The following is a 14,807-nucleotide window of genomic DNA, read 5'->3' on the forward strand; positions in this document are numbered from 1 at the left end:
AATATATGCTCATCCAATTTTAACAAAAGAAATTATTAATAAAACCAATTAAAATACAGAGTAAAAGCATTCACCTTTAGTGAAAGCTTTTCAGAAATTTTAAAATAAATTTATAAATTTTAATTTATAACACTTAAAATAGGTGAGTACAAGATTTTTTTCTTATGTAACAGCAACATCGATAATATTATTATTTTGCACTGTTATTATTCTGTATCTTTATCAGCATTAAATTGCTGGTTTCAACAATGACTGTATAACTCTAAAGTGAAGCAAACTAGAATATTAGTTTTGATTTAGTCTGAAGTTCAGCAGTGTAAACCCTAATGGTCACTAGAGTTTGCACAGTTTGTACGGCATAGAATTAATATTAAACATAGTCAAGTTGTCACAATAGTGATGAGTAAAACAAAGGTAGTCTAATTAGAAGGCACTATATAATCATTAAAAATACACTATTAATTTAAACAGTACTTATTTGCTTTTTGGTCTAAGAAATAAATATAATGTCTGCAGAAAAGTTTAAAAAGCATCTGTGACCAATAAATGACAAGTATAGTAATTTGATCAGTTGATGCTTACCAATTGATGCTAAATGTCAGATTAAAATCAATTAGTTTATTGTTGAGGAGATAAATTGCACCCATTGTTTTCTTTCATGTTGATGCAAATTAGTAATACAAATCAAATTAAACATTACTAATGTTTAATTGACAGTTATATAAATGACTAGTCAAAAAAAACAAGACCAAGTGCCAAGACCGAGTTGGGGGCCTCTCTATTCTCCACTATCGTACTAATTTGGAAATGGGCACTATCTGACCCCTAAATCAAATACAACATGCTAGAATTATCTGCAGTCTCTAGTTTTAAATTAAATGCTATTAGTTTAATAAGCCAATAAGAACATTTTAACAATTCAGCACTGGAATTTATTTTCTCAGAGGGGACTTTTGAGCTTAATCTGCCCATATAGTAAAGTGTTGGGAGAAGTTTGGAGACAGATGGTGTTGTTGTACCAACTGTGCATTTCTGTCTCTTTCTCCCACAGGGATATCTGAAAGCAGTCAGAGAAATGCAGATAACATAAAAGGCCTGAAGAGGAAAAAGGTTGTTGTAGAGAATCCTCTAGAGAAAATTCCCAAATCTCCGGTGAAGAAGCCCCTGCAGTTGAAAACATCTGAAACTGTGCTCCACGGAACATCGTCCAAGGAATCTACACCTTCTTCTTGCTGCTCCTTTGCCAACAGTCCTTCCCACAATCCTTCAACATCACCCAGTGAGAAAAGAGACCCACAATATGCCCAACCAGTTGCAGCATCCCCACACAAGGGGTCATCTTCCACCGACACTGAAAGGCTAAAGCAGGAAGAAACGTCTTCTAGACCACCATCACTTGAGCCCACTGATGGTGAGGAGGACTCGTTGATTAAAGCGTCTCAGCCCAAAGACAGCAAGAGTCGAAATCCAAGCTTTGAGGGAGATCCTTACCACAGCAGTGCTTCACTTGATGTTCTACTTAAGGCCATGGAGCCTGACTTTAGTACACTGGCTGAAAGGAAAAACTCCTTGCAGGTCACAGCTATTGGAAAATCAGCATCCGCCCTTAATGCTCAATCAAGTGGTGAATTAACAACGATGCCAGCTGTCAATGTTGGTCTCCAGAACCAACCTTCCCGTATGCAGACTTATTATATTGACAAGCAAGGCAACTTTATTGGCATTTCAGCACCACTACAGGGAAACGTGCAGACATCTACACAGGGTACTCCCATGCAGTCCTCTCCGCTCGCTACACCACATTTTATGCGTGTTGCTTCAAATCCAGAAAAGCCCAGCTTGCACATGAGCTTTAATACCGGACCATCCACTATAACCCATGCACCTGTTCCCTCAGGCTCCAATGCTTTGCCACAAAGCCAGCCGCCAGTTGTGCACACATGCCAGTCCCTCTCAGCAAGTGTTCCCAGCACCATTCAGGTCCCAGTTACACCTGGCAGCAACCAAGTTCAGATGACCACTGTAATGAATTTTGGTGGTGATCAGGTTTTTAAGGACCAAAAGCCTAAGAAGCCCGGAAAGTATGTTTGCGAATACTGCAGTCGGGCATGTGCAAAACCCAGCGTGCTGCTCAAACACATCAGGTCTCACACAGGAGAAAGACCATATCCCTGTGTTACTTGTGGCTTCTCATTCAAAACCAAGAGCAACTTGTACAAGCACAAGAAATCACATGCCCATGCTATAAAACTGGGTCTCATTGCACGCTCTGAATCTGGAGGTGGATCGCTTTCTCAAGAATCTGACAAAGCCCTAGGAACACATTCAGAGGCGGAGGAGAGCGGTGACAGTGATGAAGATGGTAGCACTGCAGACTTGGACCCTGACTCATCACAGAGCAGTGTCGCAGCTTTATCTGAAAATAGTTTACGGAGTGCAGGTATAACTCAAGCAAGCCACGAGGAAGCAGAATCATCAGCTGTGTTAGAGTCATTCAGAATGAAACCAGCCCCAGATCAGAGGACGCACGAGCCCAAAGGGACAGCTGCACTTCCAAAAGTTGTTGTATACCCAGTAAATGTCTCCCCTCTGAGGGCAGATAGCCCAAGAGTTACATGTGCAGCACCTGAGCAAGCAGCTGCACAACGGCAACGAGAGTTCCAGACTGCCAACATGAGATCAAGCTTGACAGTCTTGTCATCTCTAAAAGAGGTGGATGGTACAAATCCCTCACTTGATACTGTAAGCGAAGATGAAGACCAACAGTGCAAGTCTCCACTGTTGGGTGGACATGCTCAGCTTCAAAGGCAACAAGCAACAGACTTCTCTCAACAGCAGCAGGTTAAGTGTCTACTAAGTCCTCGCAGTTTGGGAAGTACAGATTCTGGCTACTTCTCACGTTCTGAAAGCGCTGACCAGGCAATGAGTCCACCCAGCCCATTTGTTAAGATAACTCCACCAGTGGACATTGACATTGCCAAGAATACTCTTCCCCATGTCCATCATGCAGTTGCCACAGTAATGCATGTAGCAGCTGAGCAAACGTCACAAGCCACAGAAGGACAGATGCGTCCACCATTAGAAGTCAAAGCACTCTCTCTGGAAGAACGCATTTCAAAGTTGATATCTGATAATGAGGCAGTTGTTGACAACAAGCAGCTGGACAGTGTAAAGCCAAGGAGGACATCTCTCTCAAGGAGAGGTAGCATAGACTCGCCTAAATCATACATATTTAAAGACTCTTTTCAGTTTGATCTTAAACCAATGGGAAGAAGGTCAAGTTCCAGCTCAGACATCCCCAAGTCCCCATTCACTCCTACAGATAAATCAAAGCCAGTATTTCTTCTCTCTGTACCTTCTCAATACCCACCAATGGATTGTTTGCCAATAACAAGAAGTAACTCTATGCCTACTACACCTGGACACTCTGCTCTTCCCCTTAATGTTGCCCCCCTCCCCCATCCTCTGCGAATTTGTCAATCATTTGATGACAAAATAAGTTTGGTTAATGATGATGTATTTTCATCAGCCCCATCAACCCCAAATCCAGCAATACATTCTCGTACCTTAGTCAGACAAGCAGCAGTGGAGGACTTTACCACAAATGAGGGGCCTGGCCTCCCTACTGTACGCTCCATGGATGAGGGCTATCATGGTCCAAGCAGTTCCACAGAGCTGATGCAAAGAAGCAGATCTTTTGAGCACAGTCAGGACAGAAACAGAAAGCCTCAGCAGAATAAAGGCACAATGTATGAGTGTGAAACGTGTCGTAATCGCTACAGAAAGTTAGAGAATTTTGAAACTCACAAGAAATTCTATTGCTCTGAGCTTCATGGTCCAAAAAACAAGCCGATTACGGCTAAAGAAACTGATCAAGATGTTTTTCACGTTAACATAATGCAGCCCATAGTCCCTAGATCAACTAGTGGCTCAGGAATACTTGATCAACAGACATCAATTAGGAAGAGAAGGAAAATGAAAAGTGTTGGCGATGAGGATGATCAATCTCCCACTGACACCATTCCACCTTGTTCAGTTAGTTTTGAGGTACCAACAGCTCTGGACAGACAGACTTTTTCTCAGCATGCTGTAATAGTAGACATACAGCCCAAAAACAACCAGTCAAAGCTAACTCAGATTCAGCTTGTAGCAAGAGGAAATAATACTTCAGATTCTAGACTGTCACCAATACGAGAGACCCAGATCAGCACCTCTCCTAAAGGAGACTTGCAAAGGCAAGGCAGTGGTACTTCAGTCATTAGACACACAAACTCTCTCAGCAGACCCAATTCATTTGAGACGGAATCGATTGACAGGGCCTCTCCTGTTGATATTTTGGAGAAGGATCCCCTCACCAAACTCAAAACGGATGCAATAGTAAATGTCTCAGCCGACCGCTACCATGAAAACATTTCCAAACCCAAGAGTGCTGACTATGGAAATCAAAGTAAGGAACAATGCACTGATAGCTCCATAGCAGCAGCTGGTGAAAACTCTACTCCCGTGCATCAGTCTCGTTTGGTTCGTCAAAATAACATCCAAGTTCCTGAGATTCTGGTCACAGAGGAGCCTGACAGAGAACATGAAACCCAGACTACTGAGACAGCAGATAAGCCTGCAGATCAGTTCAGCTGGCCTCCAAGAAGTGAGAGTTTGTCGAAGTTACCAGCAGAGAAACTTCCGCCAAAAAAGAAAAGAATTCGTCTAGCTCAAATGGACAACTCCTCAGCTGAATCCAGTTTTGAGTCCAGCCTCTCGCGAAGCCTCAGCAGGGACAGTAGTCTTTCTCGTTGTTCCAGCATCTCAGCCTCTTTTGACAGAGATGAGACATCTAGGTCAGAGAGTCCTTCTAGAGGGGAGTGTGTCAGCAAAGTTCCAGAGCCTCAAGGTTTGCCAACAGCCTTCAACACCCTCGGTGTGCCTGGAATGATGAGGCGTGCCGCATCTGAACAGATCACCTGCACTCAACCCTCTGTGGAGATTTCATGTGACTATCGTAGCAAGTCCTTTGACTGTGGCAATGTATCTCCCAGCAGATCTCTGTCACCTGGCCAGCCAAAAAGTGGACAAATCTTCCAAGTTGCCCAGGTGCCACTTATTGAAAGGAGGCGGGGGCCATTAGTTCGCCAAATGTCTTTAAAGATAGGCCCCGAGAGTCAGCAACCGGTTCGTAAGGCTGTCATACCTCTAGATAAACCCCCCATTACAAATGTTAGCTCTTTGACGCAGAATAGATCCCAGCAGATTCACATTGCCAATAGGCGCACCATGGCTCAGCCTTTTATTCTGCATACTGGAGAAGCACCCTTGAAAAAGAATGAGCAAATTGTGCAAAGCATTCATTTGGGTAGCCTAACTCAGCAGCCTCAAGTCCATGGCCTTCCACACCCGTGGCATCAAACATCAAGGGTTCAAATATGCCAAAAGCTACAACAACCGCTGAACCAGATCTTAGTTTGTCGCGAGAATGTCCAAAACAAATCAGCCGATTCTGAAGAAAAGAAAAGTTTTGTGCCCAAATACCAACTGCAGTGTCCTGCTCTGAGAGCAAGCCAAACATTTTCATTCTCTAGCACACAGGGAACTCAGATAGCCTTGCCAGTTTTAACAATACCTATTACCAATCCAGTTTTGAGCATTTCAAAATCGTCAGATGTACTCCAAAATGTATATGTTGGTCAACACAATCAGCAGGCCTCAGAGATTAAGACGCAGACTGTTGTTTTGTCAGGTGTACAGCAAAGGGACCCATTTGGTCAGATCCAAGCAGGTGCTATACCATTGCCACAAATCCTCATAACTCATGAGCAGATGCACTCTGCACCCTCTGTGTCCAAAAAAAATAGCTTATCATCCACTCACAGTGTAGAGAGTGATAATCATGCTGTACCAACTGCAAAGAAGGATGGGACTCAAATTCAAACAGTTAGCACTCATAACCATACCGGAGAAAGAGCACCTTCTACTGGATCTTTACATTGCACAAAGAAACTGGCATCCGTGACTCTATGCCCACAGCAGGAACCCACTGCCTCAAGTAAACGAATGCTGTCACCTGCCAACAGCTTAGACATCTACATGGAAAAGCACCAAAAACGAGCTAAGGATGAGCATGGTGTGGCCTGTCTAACTGATGGCAGGTCAGTCAATTATCTTAATTGCAAGATGTCAGAGGTTACCAGGCAGCGGAAGCTAACACTTGTTAGGCAGGTTTGCACAACTGAACCGGTTGACAGTCCTATTGAGACTGAAGCCCCACCTCTGCCGCAAGTTACAACAGATGGGGAGAAGGACTCACAGGCTACTGATGATGTTAAGCCTATGTCACCTGACAGCGCTGGACTAAAGAAAGACACAAGCACTGTTATTCATGAGGAAGCAGGCCCTGCACGGAATACTACACTTGGTAGCCAGGGCACCTCCATGTCAGCTAATAACACTTTAAAGCCCCAAGAGAAAGCTGAAGAACAGAGATGGACTCCTGCCAAATCTCCTATTAGACCATCCAGTTTCCAAGGTGGCCAGGTGAAACTGACCACATCTGTGTCTGTGGTTAACACAAAAGACAGTCATCGCCTATCTTTTCCCAGCCTGAAGACTGCCACTACTTTTACATGGTGTTTCTTGATGAAGAGGAAACCTCTTCATGTTCCACAGACTGACCTGAAGACTTCAGCATATGCTGTCTGGACTGTCAGCCCCAACAACCATAACCCTCTTGGGTTGCCCACCAAGGTGGTCATGTCTCTGTTTGACTCCAAGCAGAGCTCCAAGAAAATACACTACACCTCGGCCATAAGAACGAGCGGGAAATCTGACATCTTGTCTTACTCAGGCAAGCTAAAAGACATCATGCCCAGGGTAAGAACAAATGCAAAGTTTTTTCTCTTATATTGCTGCCTTGTTTCTTAAATCAAATCAATAAATAAATCAATCACTTTTTCTTTCTGCAGGTGCCAATAACCCAGAAGTCTATATCAGTTGAAACCAGAAATAAAGTGCAACCAGAAACTCAGGCCAGCAATGAGTCAGACAAGGACGTGGCATCTAAAACAGAACCAAGACGGGTCAAAATATTCGATGGCGGGTATGATTGAAAACGATTAATTAATTGTATAATACAATTTGAAATTGTATTTATTTGGTTTTATGTGTTTGTCTTCCTATCTTACGTGTGTGTCATGGTTCTATTGCAACCCCACAGATACAAATCTAATGAAGAGTATATTTACGTCCGTGGGCGTGGACGCGGTAAATACATCTGTGAGGAATGTGGGATCCGTTGCAAGAAGCCAAGCATGCTACGCAAACACATCCGCACCCACTCTGACGTCCGGCCGTACCACTGTGTCCACTGCAACTTCTCTTTCAAGACAAAAGGTTAGAGCTCAGTAGTTGATCAGTTTTCAAAGCTACAAATCTAAAGCCACTGCTCCTTTACTTGTTTATTTTACATATGTCATGATATGATAGAGGTATAGAGAAGTGTAAGAGTCTCGAAACTTTCACAATAATCAATTATACAAAATCAAATAAATACATAAAAACCATTATACAAAATAATTTGGATTGATCTCAGGTCACGTAAATATAGTACATGTAATGATCCAGATGTTACCCATCTATGTGATTCCTCAAAATCTAGTCTAATATTTTAAATATGTGGTTTGAAATTACTGGAAACATATACACCATGATGAATATGGTACCAAAAATTGTAATACAATTTTGTTACACTGATCTTACAACTGAACAAAATTAGTTTTAACACATACTTTACATCAGAGATGATATATGTTTAATAACCTTCAACTACTACAGTTCAACATCTTCCTTTTATAAAATTAAAGATGTTTTTTCACCATCTCCTAAACCAAGACAGTATGATTCACCATTCTTTATCGAACTTGCCTACCCACGCCACACTGCAGAACAGTACTCGGTGTCAGAGCAACCCACGTTCATTTAAAAATGTCTTTATCAGTTACTCACCCTTTACATACAGCTTGCCCAAAGACCGCATTTCTTATATAAACTCCTTCTGTGCAATTGTTTGAGCTCCACCCACCCGCAAGACCTCACTGCCTCTCTTCTTGCAGGAAATCTGACCAAGCACATGAAATCCAAGGCCCACAGTAAGAAATGCATGGAGATGGGGGTTCCTGCGGGTCTCATTGAGGATCAGGATGCAGAGGACTCAGGTACATTGCTTCACTGCGCAGCCTTAGCCTAGAGGGGAATACAGAACTATACTTATGTGCTCAAAATTTGCTTTCGTTCTAAACAACAGGATTGCCCTTCTTTTAATAGTTCTGTTAATGACATGAGATATAAAACACAGATTGTTCCCCGCTTGTGCTCTGTTGCTATGTCAATCAATAGCTTTGCCATGGTCTAATTAGAAATTCTAAATGCAGCTTCTTCCTCTGTTAACTCAAAGCGCATGTGGGCGGCATGCACAGCGTTTAGAAAGAGGAAATTGCTGCGTCTAATTTTAGAAAGAAAAAAAAAAGAGAGAGAGAAGCTGCCTGAAAGCATTCTATGGTCCCAGTCTCTTAAGACCATATTTGTTTTTCCTCCTCTGCCTGTGATGGAGCAAAGGGCTGTAGGGTGGTCTAGGGTGTGAAACACTGTAGCAGGAGCAGAAAACATCACTGAATGTGAAATAAACCTACATGATCATAGATCTTTAATGAATAAAAAAATGTTCAATACTACCAAAGAGCTTATATATTTTTATACCAGCTCTGATGACTAATATGTTCTGCAGAATACCAAGAATAGACTTCCTTCTTACATATTCTCTCATCTACAGGAGACCGGAGTCAGGTGAGCAGCGTTGACCGTCAAGATTCAGATGGTGACGACTCCGATGGCCCTGATGATGAGGAGAATGATGACAACGAGGAGGAAGAGGAGGATAGCCAGGCAGAGTCTGGCCTGTCTACCAACCCTTCTGTCTCTGCCAGCCCTCAGCATATCCCTTCCAAAGAGGCTGAAGTCCCTCCTAGCGCCCTCCTAGCCCAGATGTCAATCAGCACAGTCGCCCTTACTCTCTCCCAGCCTCCAGCTCCCGAATCCCACACATCAGATTCTGAATCTGTCCCCATGATGAGTCCTGTGTCCCTGAGCAAGCAGATGTCCATCTCTGGGTCCTGCTACAGCTCAATACCCCTCCCTTACTCTCCTCCGCCTGTTGCCATCCCATCAGACTCCTACACCTCAGACACAGAGTCAGTGCACATGATGAGCCCAGTGTCCCCATGCAGGCAGATGTCCATCGACTACCCTGACTTTGATGTGCCCCCTAGTCCCCCATTGCCAAGCAAGAGCTCCAAGCTAGCCCAGGTGAGACCCATGTATTCTCATTATGTCTCTATCCACCCCTCCCTTTATTTATTATGGAATAGAGTTTTGCATATGAGTGACAGTAGATTATGTAAGAAAATGTTAATATGGGACATGCAGATGAGTGGGCCTTGGGCTGAGCATATCCACATGTTATTTCAGAGGACAGGATTTGAAGAACTATATTTTATGCGAGAAAAGGTAGATATTGATGTGATAAAACACACTGTTTTTCAGCAGTGGACTGTTAAGATTTTGTACAAACCAAAACTTAGAATTTATAGATTGATGCCCTTGGTATGAGTTTGGTATTGAGAAATATGTAAAATATAATCTGTCCAAGGTGAAAAAATGTATGTGTGCTCAGTTCAGGTCTGGTATACTCCCTCTCCATATTGAAATAGGACGTTGGTCGGGCACTAGTGAGGAAGACAGACTGTGTTATTCATGTGATCTCAATGAAATTAAAATTGAAGTTCATTTAGCTTTGAAGCTTTGATTTAAGATTGCAGTTATTTAACAAAGTTGAAGTAAAAGAGATGATGCAGCATACAGATCTGTTAGTTTGGTTGTTTGAACATAAAACATTTTTATTTGCAAACTTTTTAGAACAAGCATGGGCTAAAAGGAAGACTGCTTTGTATCAATGATTCTCTGTCTGGAAGTGACATTCTTATTTATTTAGTTTGTGTTTTGTTTTATGTATAAAATGTTTAGTTCTAGTTTGACAATTTATGGGTTACAATATGTTGTTGTGTGTTGTGGCTGCTGTAATATGTTTTCCTTATTCTTTATTTTGTACAAAGTAGTGTATGTTGTGTGTGGACATTAGACTGGAATGACACGTAAATAAAATATAATATCATATCATTAACCTCTTTCAATCTTCTAGGATTTTGCTACAATTAAGTCAAGAAATAAGACTGATTATTGAATTTTTCTCCCTTTTCACAGGACACCTCTGCACCTCCTGCTGTGGCAGTCAGTGAATTGGGCATACCAGTAGACCGCAGCACTCAGACGTCCTCTTATGCCTCTCAAGGTCTCATGCACTTTCCCCCACAGGGTCTGACCCAAACACCAGGAACAGACACCCAGACCCACCTGTTCAGTCACCTGCCCCTGCACTCCCAGCAGCCCTCTCGTTCCTCTTACAGCATGGTCCCAGTTGGGGGGATCCAGCTGGTGCCTGCTGGTCTGGCAGCTTACTCAACCTTTGTACCAATCCAGGCTGGCCCCGTGCAGCTCACCATCCCAGCAGTGAGCGTCATTCACAGGAACACAAGCCCGTTACCAGCTTCCAACACTCCACCACATCCAGAGGGTTTGCAAACCCAGCCTCTTGTGGTCCAGGAACCAATCAGTAGTGTTGTGCCCTGCTTTCCCTTAGGGCAGGTCACTGGCCTGCAGGCTCCAACAATACAGCCAGTAGGTCTGGAGACACTTAACCTCATGGGGCTGACTAACACAGGCCTGGCATCCACCCAGCTGCTGTCTCAGCAAGGGCTTACCCTCAATGCCACCCTGCAGGTTTTAGCTGCCAACCCCACCTCGCAAAGCAGCACCGGCCCCCAGACACACGTCCCAGGTCTGCAGATAGTTAACATCGCCCTGCCTGCCATCATTCCTTCTCTCAGCCCTCTGTCCACCCTCAGTCCTGTCCCTGGGTTCTCAGAGAGACAGGGCAGCCCTGAAGCTCCGGGAGTACAGCCATCTCAAAGTGAACATTGGCTGGGTTCTTTACGGAGTTGCATGCTGCCTGCTTCACCGCCTGCCCCTTTTAAGGTCAGCAGCTGCCCAGAAGTGACCTCAGGCAGCAGGCCTAGTCCCGGAGGCAGCAGCAGAGCAGAACACGCACTGACTGTTGAGAGGCAAGAAAAGGATAAATTCCCCAAGCAGCATCGGTCACCAGCTCCTGAGAGACGAGCGGACAGTGCTAAAGAGTCATCAGTTGAAGGAGCCAGTGATCCTGCACCTCCAAGACCACCGCCAGTGACCAGTTGGCAGAAGGTAATTGATGACTATAATGAGGTATCCAGTGATGATGAAGACAGACTGGTCATTGCCACCTAAAAACCCCACATGAAAAGCTCTTCTTGTTCCCTTTTTGTAATTCTTGTCACTTTGTAAGACTGAAAACACTTTTTAGGGGTTTGTTTCCTTGCAAATCACCTTTCAAAGCACAGATGCTGACATTCATATTGTATGTGCAATCATAATTATAATAATGACCAATCATTTTCTTTCTTTTTTGTCAGCTCCAGACAATTTCCTTTTTGTACATGTTGTATAGACAATTGTGCCTTTATGGAGTTTCTTGTTTAGGAACCTGTACATAATTCCTTATAAATTCAGTGGTTGCTTGTGTTTATTTCAAAAAATAGAAGTAAAGAGAGGCATACAAATGGAGGATATCAATTTTATTTTGGAGGATTTGTCATTCATAAATTTATGGAATTATAAATGTTGTACTGGTATATGTACATTTCTATGGATTATGGGGCAATGTTTCTGTGTACAGATATTGTGTTCAACTATTTATTATAATCCATCTAGTGCCCATTATGATTCATAAGTCCATAGGTATGTGCATTATGGTAGCTTTACATTGCTGTATCAATATTCTTAACTGTATCAGTAAAACTTTGTTTACAAACATTAAAGTGGTGTTGATTTTCTTTTCTACATTAAATACAAAACACATATCTCACTACATATTTTAAAGGTGGGCTGAACATTGATTAGATGGCAGGTATTAGGGTTAAAGTCATACAGTGCTTTAGTATGTCGATCAAAGTTAGTATAGTATGTCATACAAAGTCATAGTATAGTGTGTCGTGAAAAGTCAAAAAAAAAATCACAGTATAGTATGTCTCAAAATTTCATTGTATTGTATTTCATATCATAGTATAATTTGTCATAAAAAAAAAACCAGTATGTCACAAAAAGTCATAGTATAGTATGTCATAACAATGTCAAAAAAGTCATAGTATAGTATGTCGGAAAAAACTCAGTATACTATGTCGAAAAAAGTCATTAAACGTAATAGTATAGTATGTCGAAAAAAGTCATAGTATATTCTGCAGAAAAAGTCATAGTGTAGTACAGTGGTTCCCAACCTGGGGTCCGGGGACCCCTCAGGGGGGCGGCAAAGATCACAGGGGGGGGTGCAAGTCTTTATCTGGTTTGAGGTTGAGGTAAAAAAAAAATATTTGCACAATATATAATGTATACAAAAGTCTGTATAAAAACTATATATTTTTGTTCTGGCTTAAAATTGTAGGCAAGCTACTTAGTAGGCCAAACCTCCGGGACCTCTTAACCTGTGGCCCTTGCTGTCATCAGGTCAGCTGTTAGCTGCTAGCTGCTAGCTGATATCATCCTTGTTTTTCCTGCTGCCACGGCATCACTATTTTAATGAATGAAACATGGCGGAGAAACGTAAAAGTGCTGATAACGCCTCTGTATCAAAAGAGAAAGTAAGGCTCTATCTCGAGAGTTACCTCAACTTCGGTTTTGAAGGGGGGGCTCAGCTTTTCTTAGACATAAGTAGGGGGGGGCGCCAAGGAAAAAAGGTTGGGAACCACTGGTGTAGTATGTCGAAAAAAGTCATAGTATATTCTGCAGAAAAAGTCACAGTATAGTATGTCGAAAAAACTCATAAAAAGTCATAGTATAGTATGTCGAAAAAGAGTCATGACAAAGTCATAATATAGTATGTCGAAAAAAGTCAAATTATGTCGAAAAAAGTCATAATAAAGTCATAGTGTAGTATGTCGAAAAAAGTCATAAAAAAAGTCATAGTGTAGTATGTCAAAAAAAGTCAAAAAAGTCAGTATAGTATGTCAAAAAAAAGTCATATAAAGTCATAGTATAGTATGTCGAAAAAAAGTCTTGATAAAGTCATAGTATAGTATGGCAAAAAAAGTCATAGTATAGTATGTTGAAAAAAGTCATGGTATAGTATGTCAGAAAAAGTCATACAAAGTCATAGTATAGTATATCGAAAAATCTCATAAAAAAAGTCATAGTATATTCTGCAGAAAAAGTCATAGTATAGTATGTCGAAAAAATTCATAAAAAGTCATAGTATGGTATGACGAAAAAAGTCATAAAAAGTCATAGTATATTATGTTGAAAAAAGTCATAGTATAGTATGTCGAAAAAAGTCATAGTGTAGTATGTCGAAAACAGTCATAAAAAAGTCATATTATGGCAAAAAAGTCACAGTATAGTATGTCGAAAAAACTCATAAAAAGTCATAATATAGTATGTCGAAAAAAGTCATAAAAAAGTCATAGTATAGTATGTTGAAAAACATCATAGTATAGTATGTCCAAAAAAGTCATAGTATATCATAGACTCATAAAAAAATCATAGTATAGCATGTCCAAAAAAGTCATAATAAAGTCAAAGTATAGTATGATGAAAAAAATCATAAAACGTCATAGTGTAATATGTCAAAAAAGTCACACAAAAGTCATAGTTCAAGTATGTCAAAACGTCATAGTATAAAGTGTCGACAAAAGTCATAAAAAAATCATAGTTTAGTACGTCGAAATGAAATCGAAAAAGTCATAGTACAGTAAAAGAGTCATGACAAAGTCATAATATAGTATGTCGAAAAAAGTCATAATAAAGTCATAGTATAGTATATCGAAAAAAAGTCTTGATAAAGTCATAGTATAGTATGGCAAAAAAAGTCATAGTATAGTATGTTGAAAAAAGTCATGGTATAGTATGGCGAAAAAAGTCATAAAAAGTCATAGTATAGTATGTCCAAAAAAGTCGTAGTATAGCATGTCCAAAAAAGTCAAAAAATGTCATAGTATAGTGTGTCGGAAGTTGTCATAGTAGAGTATGTTGAAAAAGGTCATAAAAAGTAATAGTATAGAATGTCAATAAAAGTGATGAAAAAGTCATAGTGTAGCATGTCGAAAAAAGTCAAAAATAGTCATAGTATAGTATGTCAAAAAGTCATAGTATAGTATGACCACATACCCAAATGTAGTATGTTGAATAAAGCCATACGATACTATGTTAAAAAAAGTCACAGTATAGTATGTTGAAAATAGTCATAGCATTTCAAAAAAAATCCTAAAAAAGTACAGTTTCTCGAAAAAAAGTCATAAAAAAGTCTATAGTATGTCGAAAAAAACGTCATAGTATAGTATGTCCAAAAAAGTCATAATAAAGTCAAAGTATAGTATGATGAAAAAAATCATAAAAAGTCAAAGTGTAGTATGTCAAAAAAGTCTTAATAACGTCATAGTATGTCGAAAAAAGTCATAAAAAGTCCTCGTATAGTATGTCGATAAAAGTGATGAAAAAGTCATAGTATAGTATGTCGAAAAACGTGATGAAGAATTCAAAGTATAGTATGTCGAAAAAGTCACAAAAACTCAGTGTATAGTATGTCAAAGAAAGTCTGGAAGAAAATGCAAACTTCACAGCATGGA

The 14,807-nt window shown here is 40.8% G+C and overlaps 1 protein-coding gene across 6 annotated transcripts in view; it reads left to right on the top strand.

Annotated features, from left to right (window-relative positions):
* Window positions 1–12,011, top strand: part of hivep1 (HIVEP zinc finger 1) — a 60,657-nt gene extending 48,646 nt beyond the window's left edge. For 5 of the 6 annotated variants that reach the window (XM_031295803.2, XM_031295804.2, XM_031295805.2 and 2 more), the window contains 6 exons: window positions 1,052–6,861; window positions 6,954–7,087; window positions 7,205–7,380; window positions 8,100–8,201; window positions 8,816–9,348; window positions 10,303–12,011. In XM_031295803.2, the coding sequence (XP_031151663.1) occupies window positions 1,052–6,861; window positions 6,954–7,087; window positions 7,205–7,380; window positions 8,100–8,201; window positions 8,816–9,348; window positions 10,303–11,421 (7,874 nt within the window). In that variant the 3' untranslated portion in view covers window positions 11,422–12,011. The remainder of the gene's footprint in view (window positions 1–1,051; window positions 6,862–6,953; window positions 7,088–7,204; window positions 7,381–8,099; window positions 8,202–8,815; window positions 9,349–10,302) is intronic. The other variant, XM_035991294.1, reaches the window with a different exon arrangement.
* The last annotated feature ends 2,796 nt before the right edge of the window (window positions 12,012–14,807 follow it).

Source organism: Sander lucioperca, chromosome 14 (assembly GCF_008315115.2).
Source record: "Sander lucioperca isolate FBNREF2018 chromosome 14, SLUC_FBN_1.2, whole genome shotgun sequence".
Lineage (NCBI taxonomy): Eukaryota > Metazoa > Chordata > Actinopteri > Perciformes > Percidae > Sander > Sander lucioperca.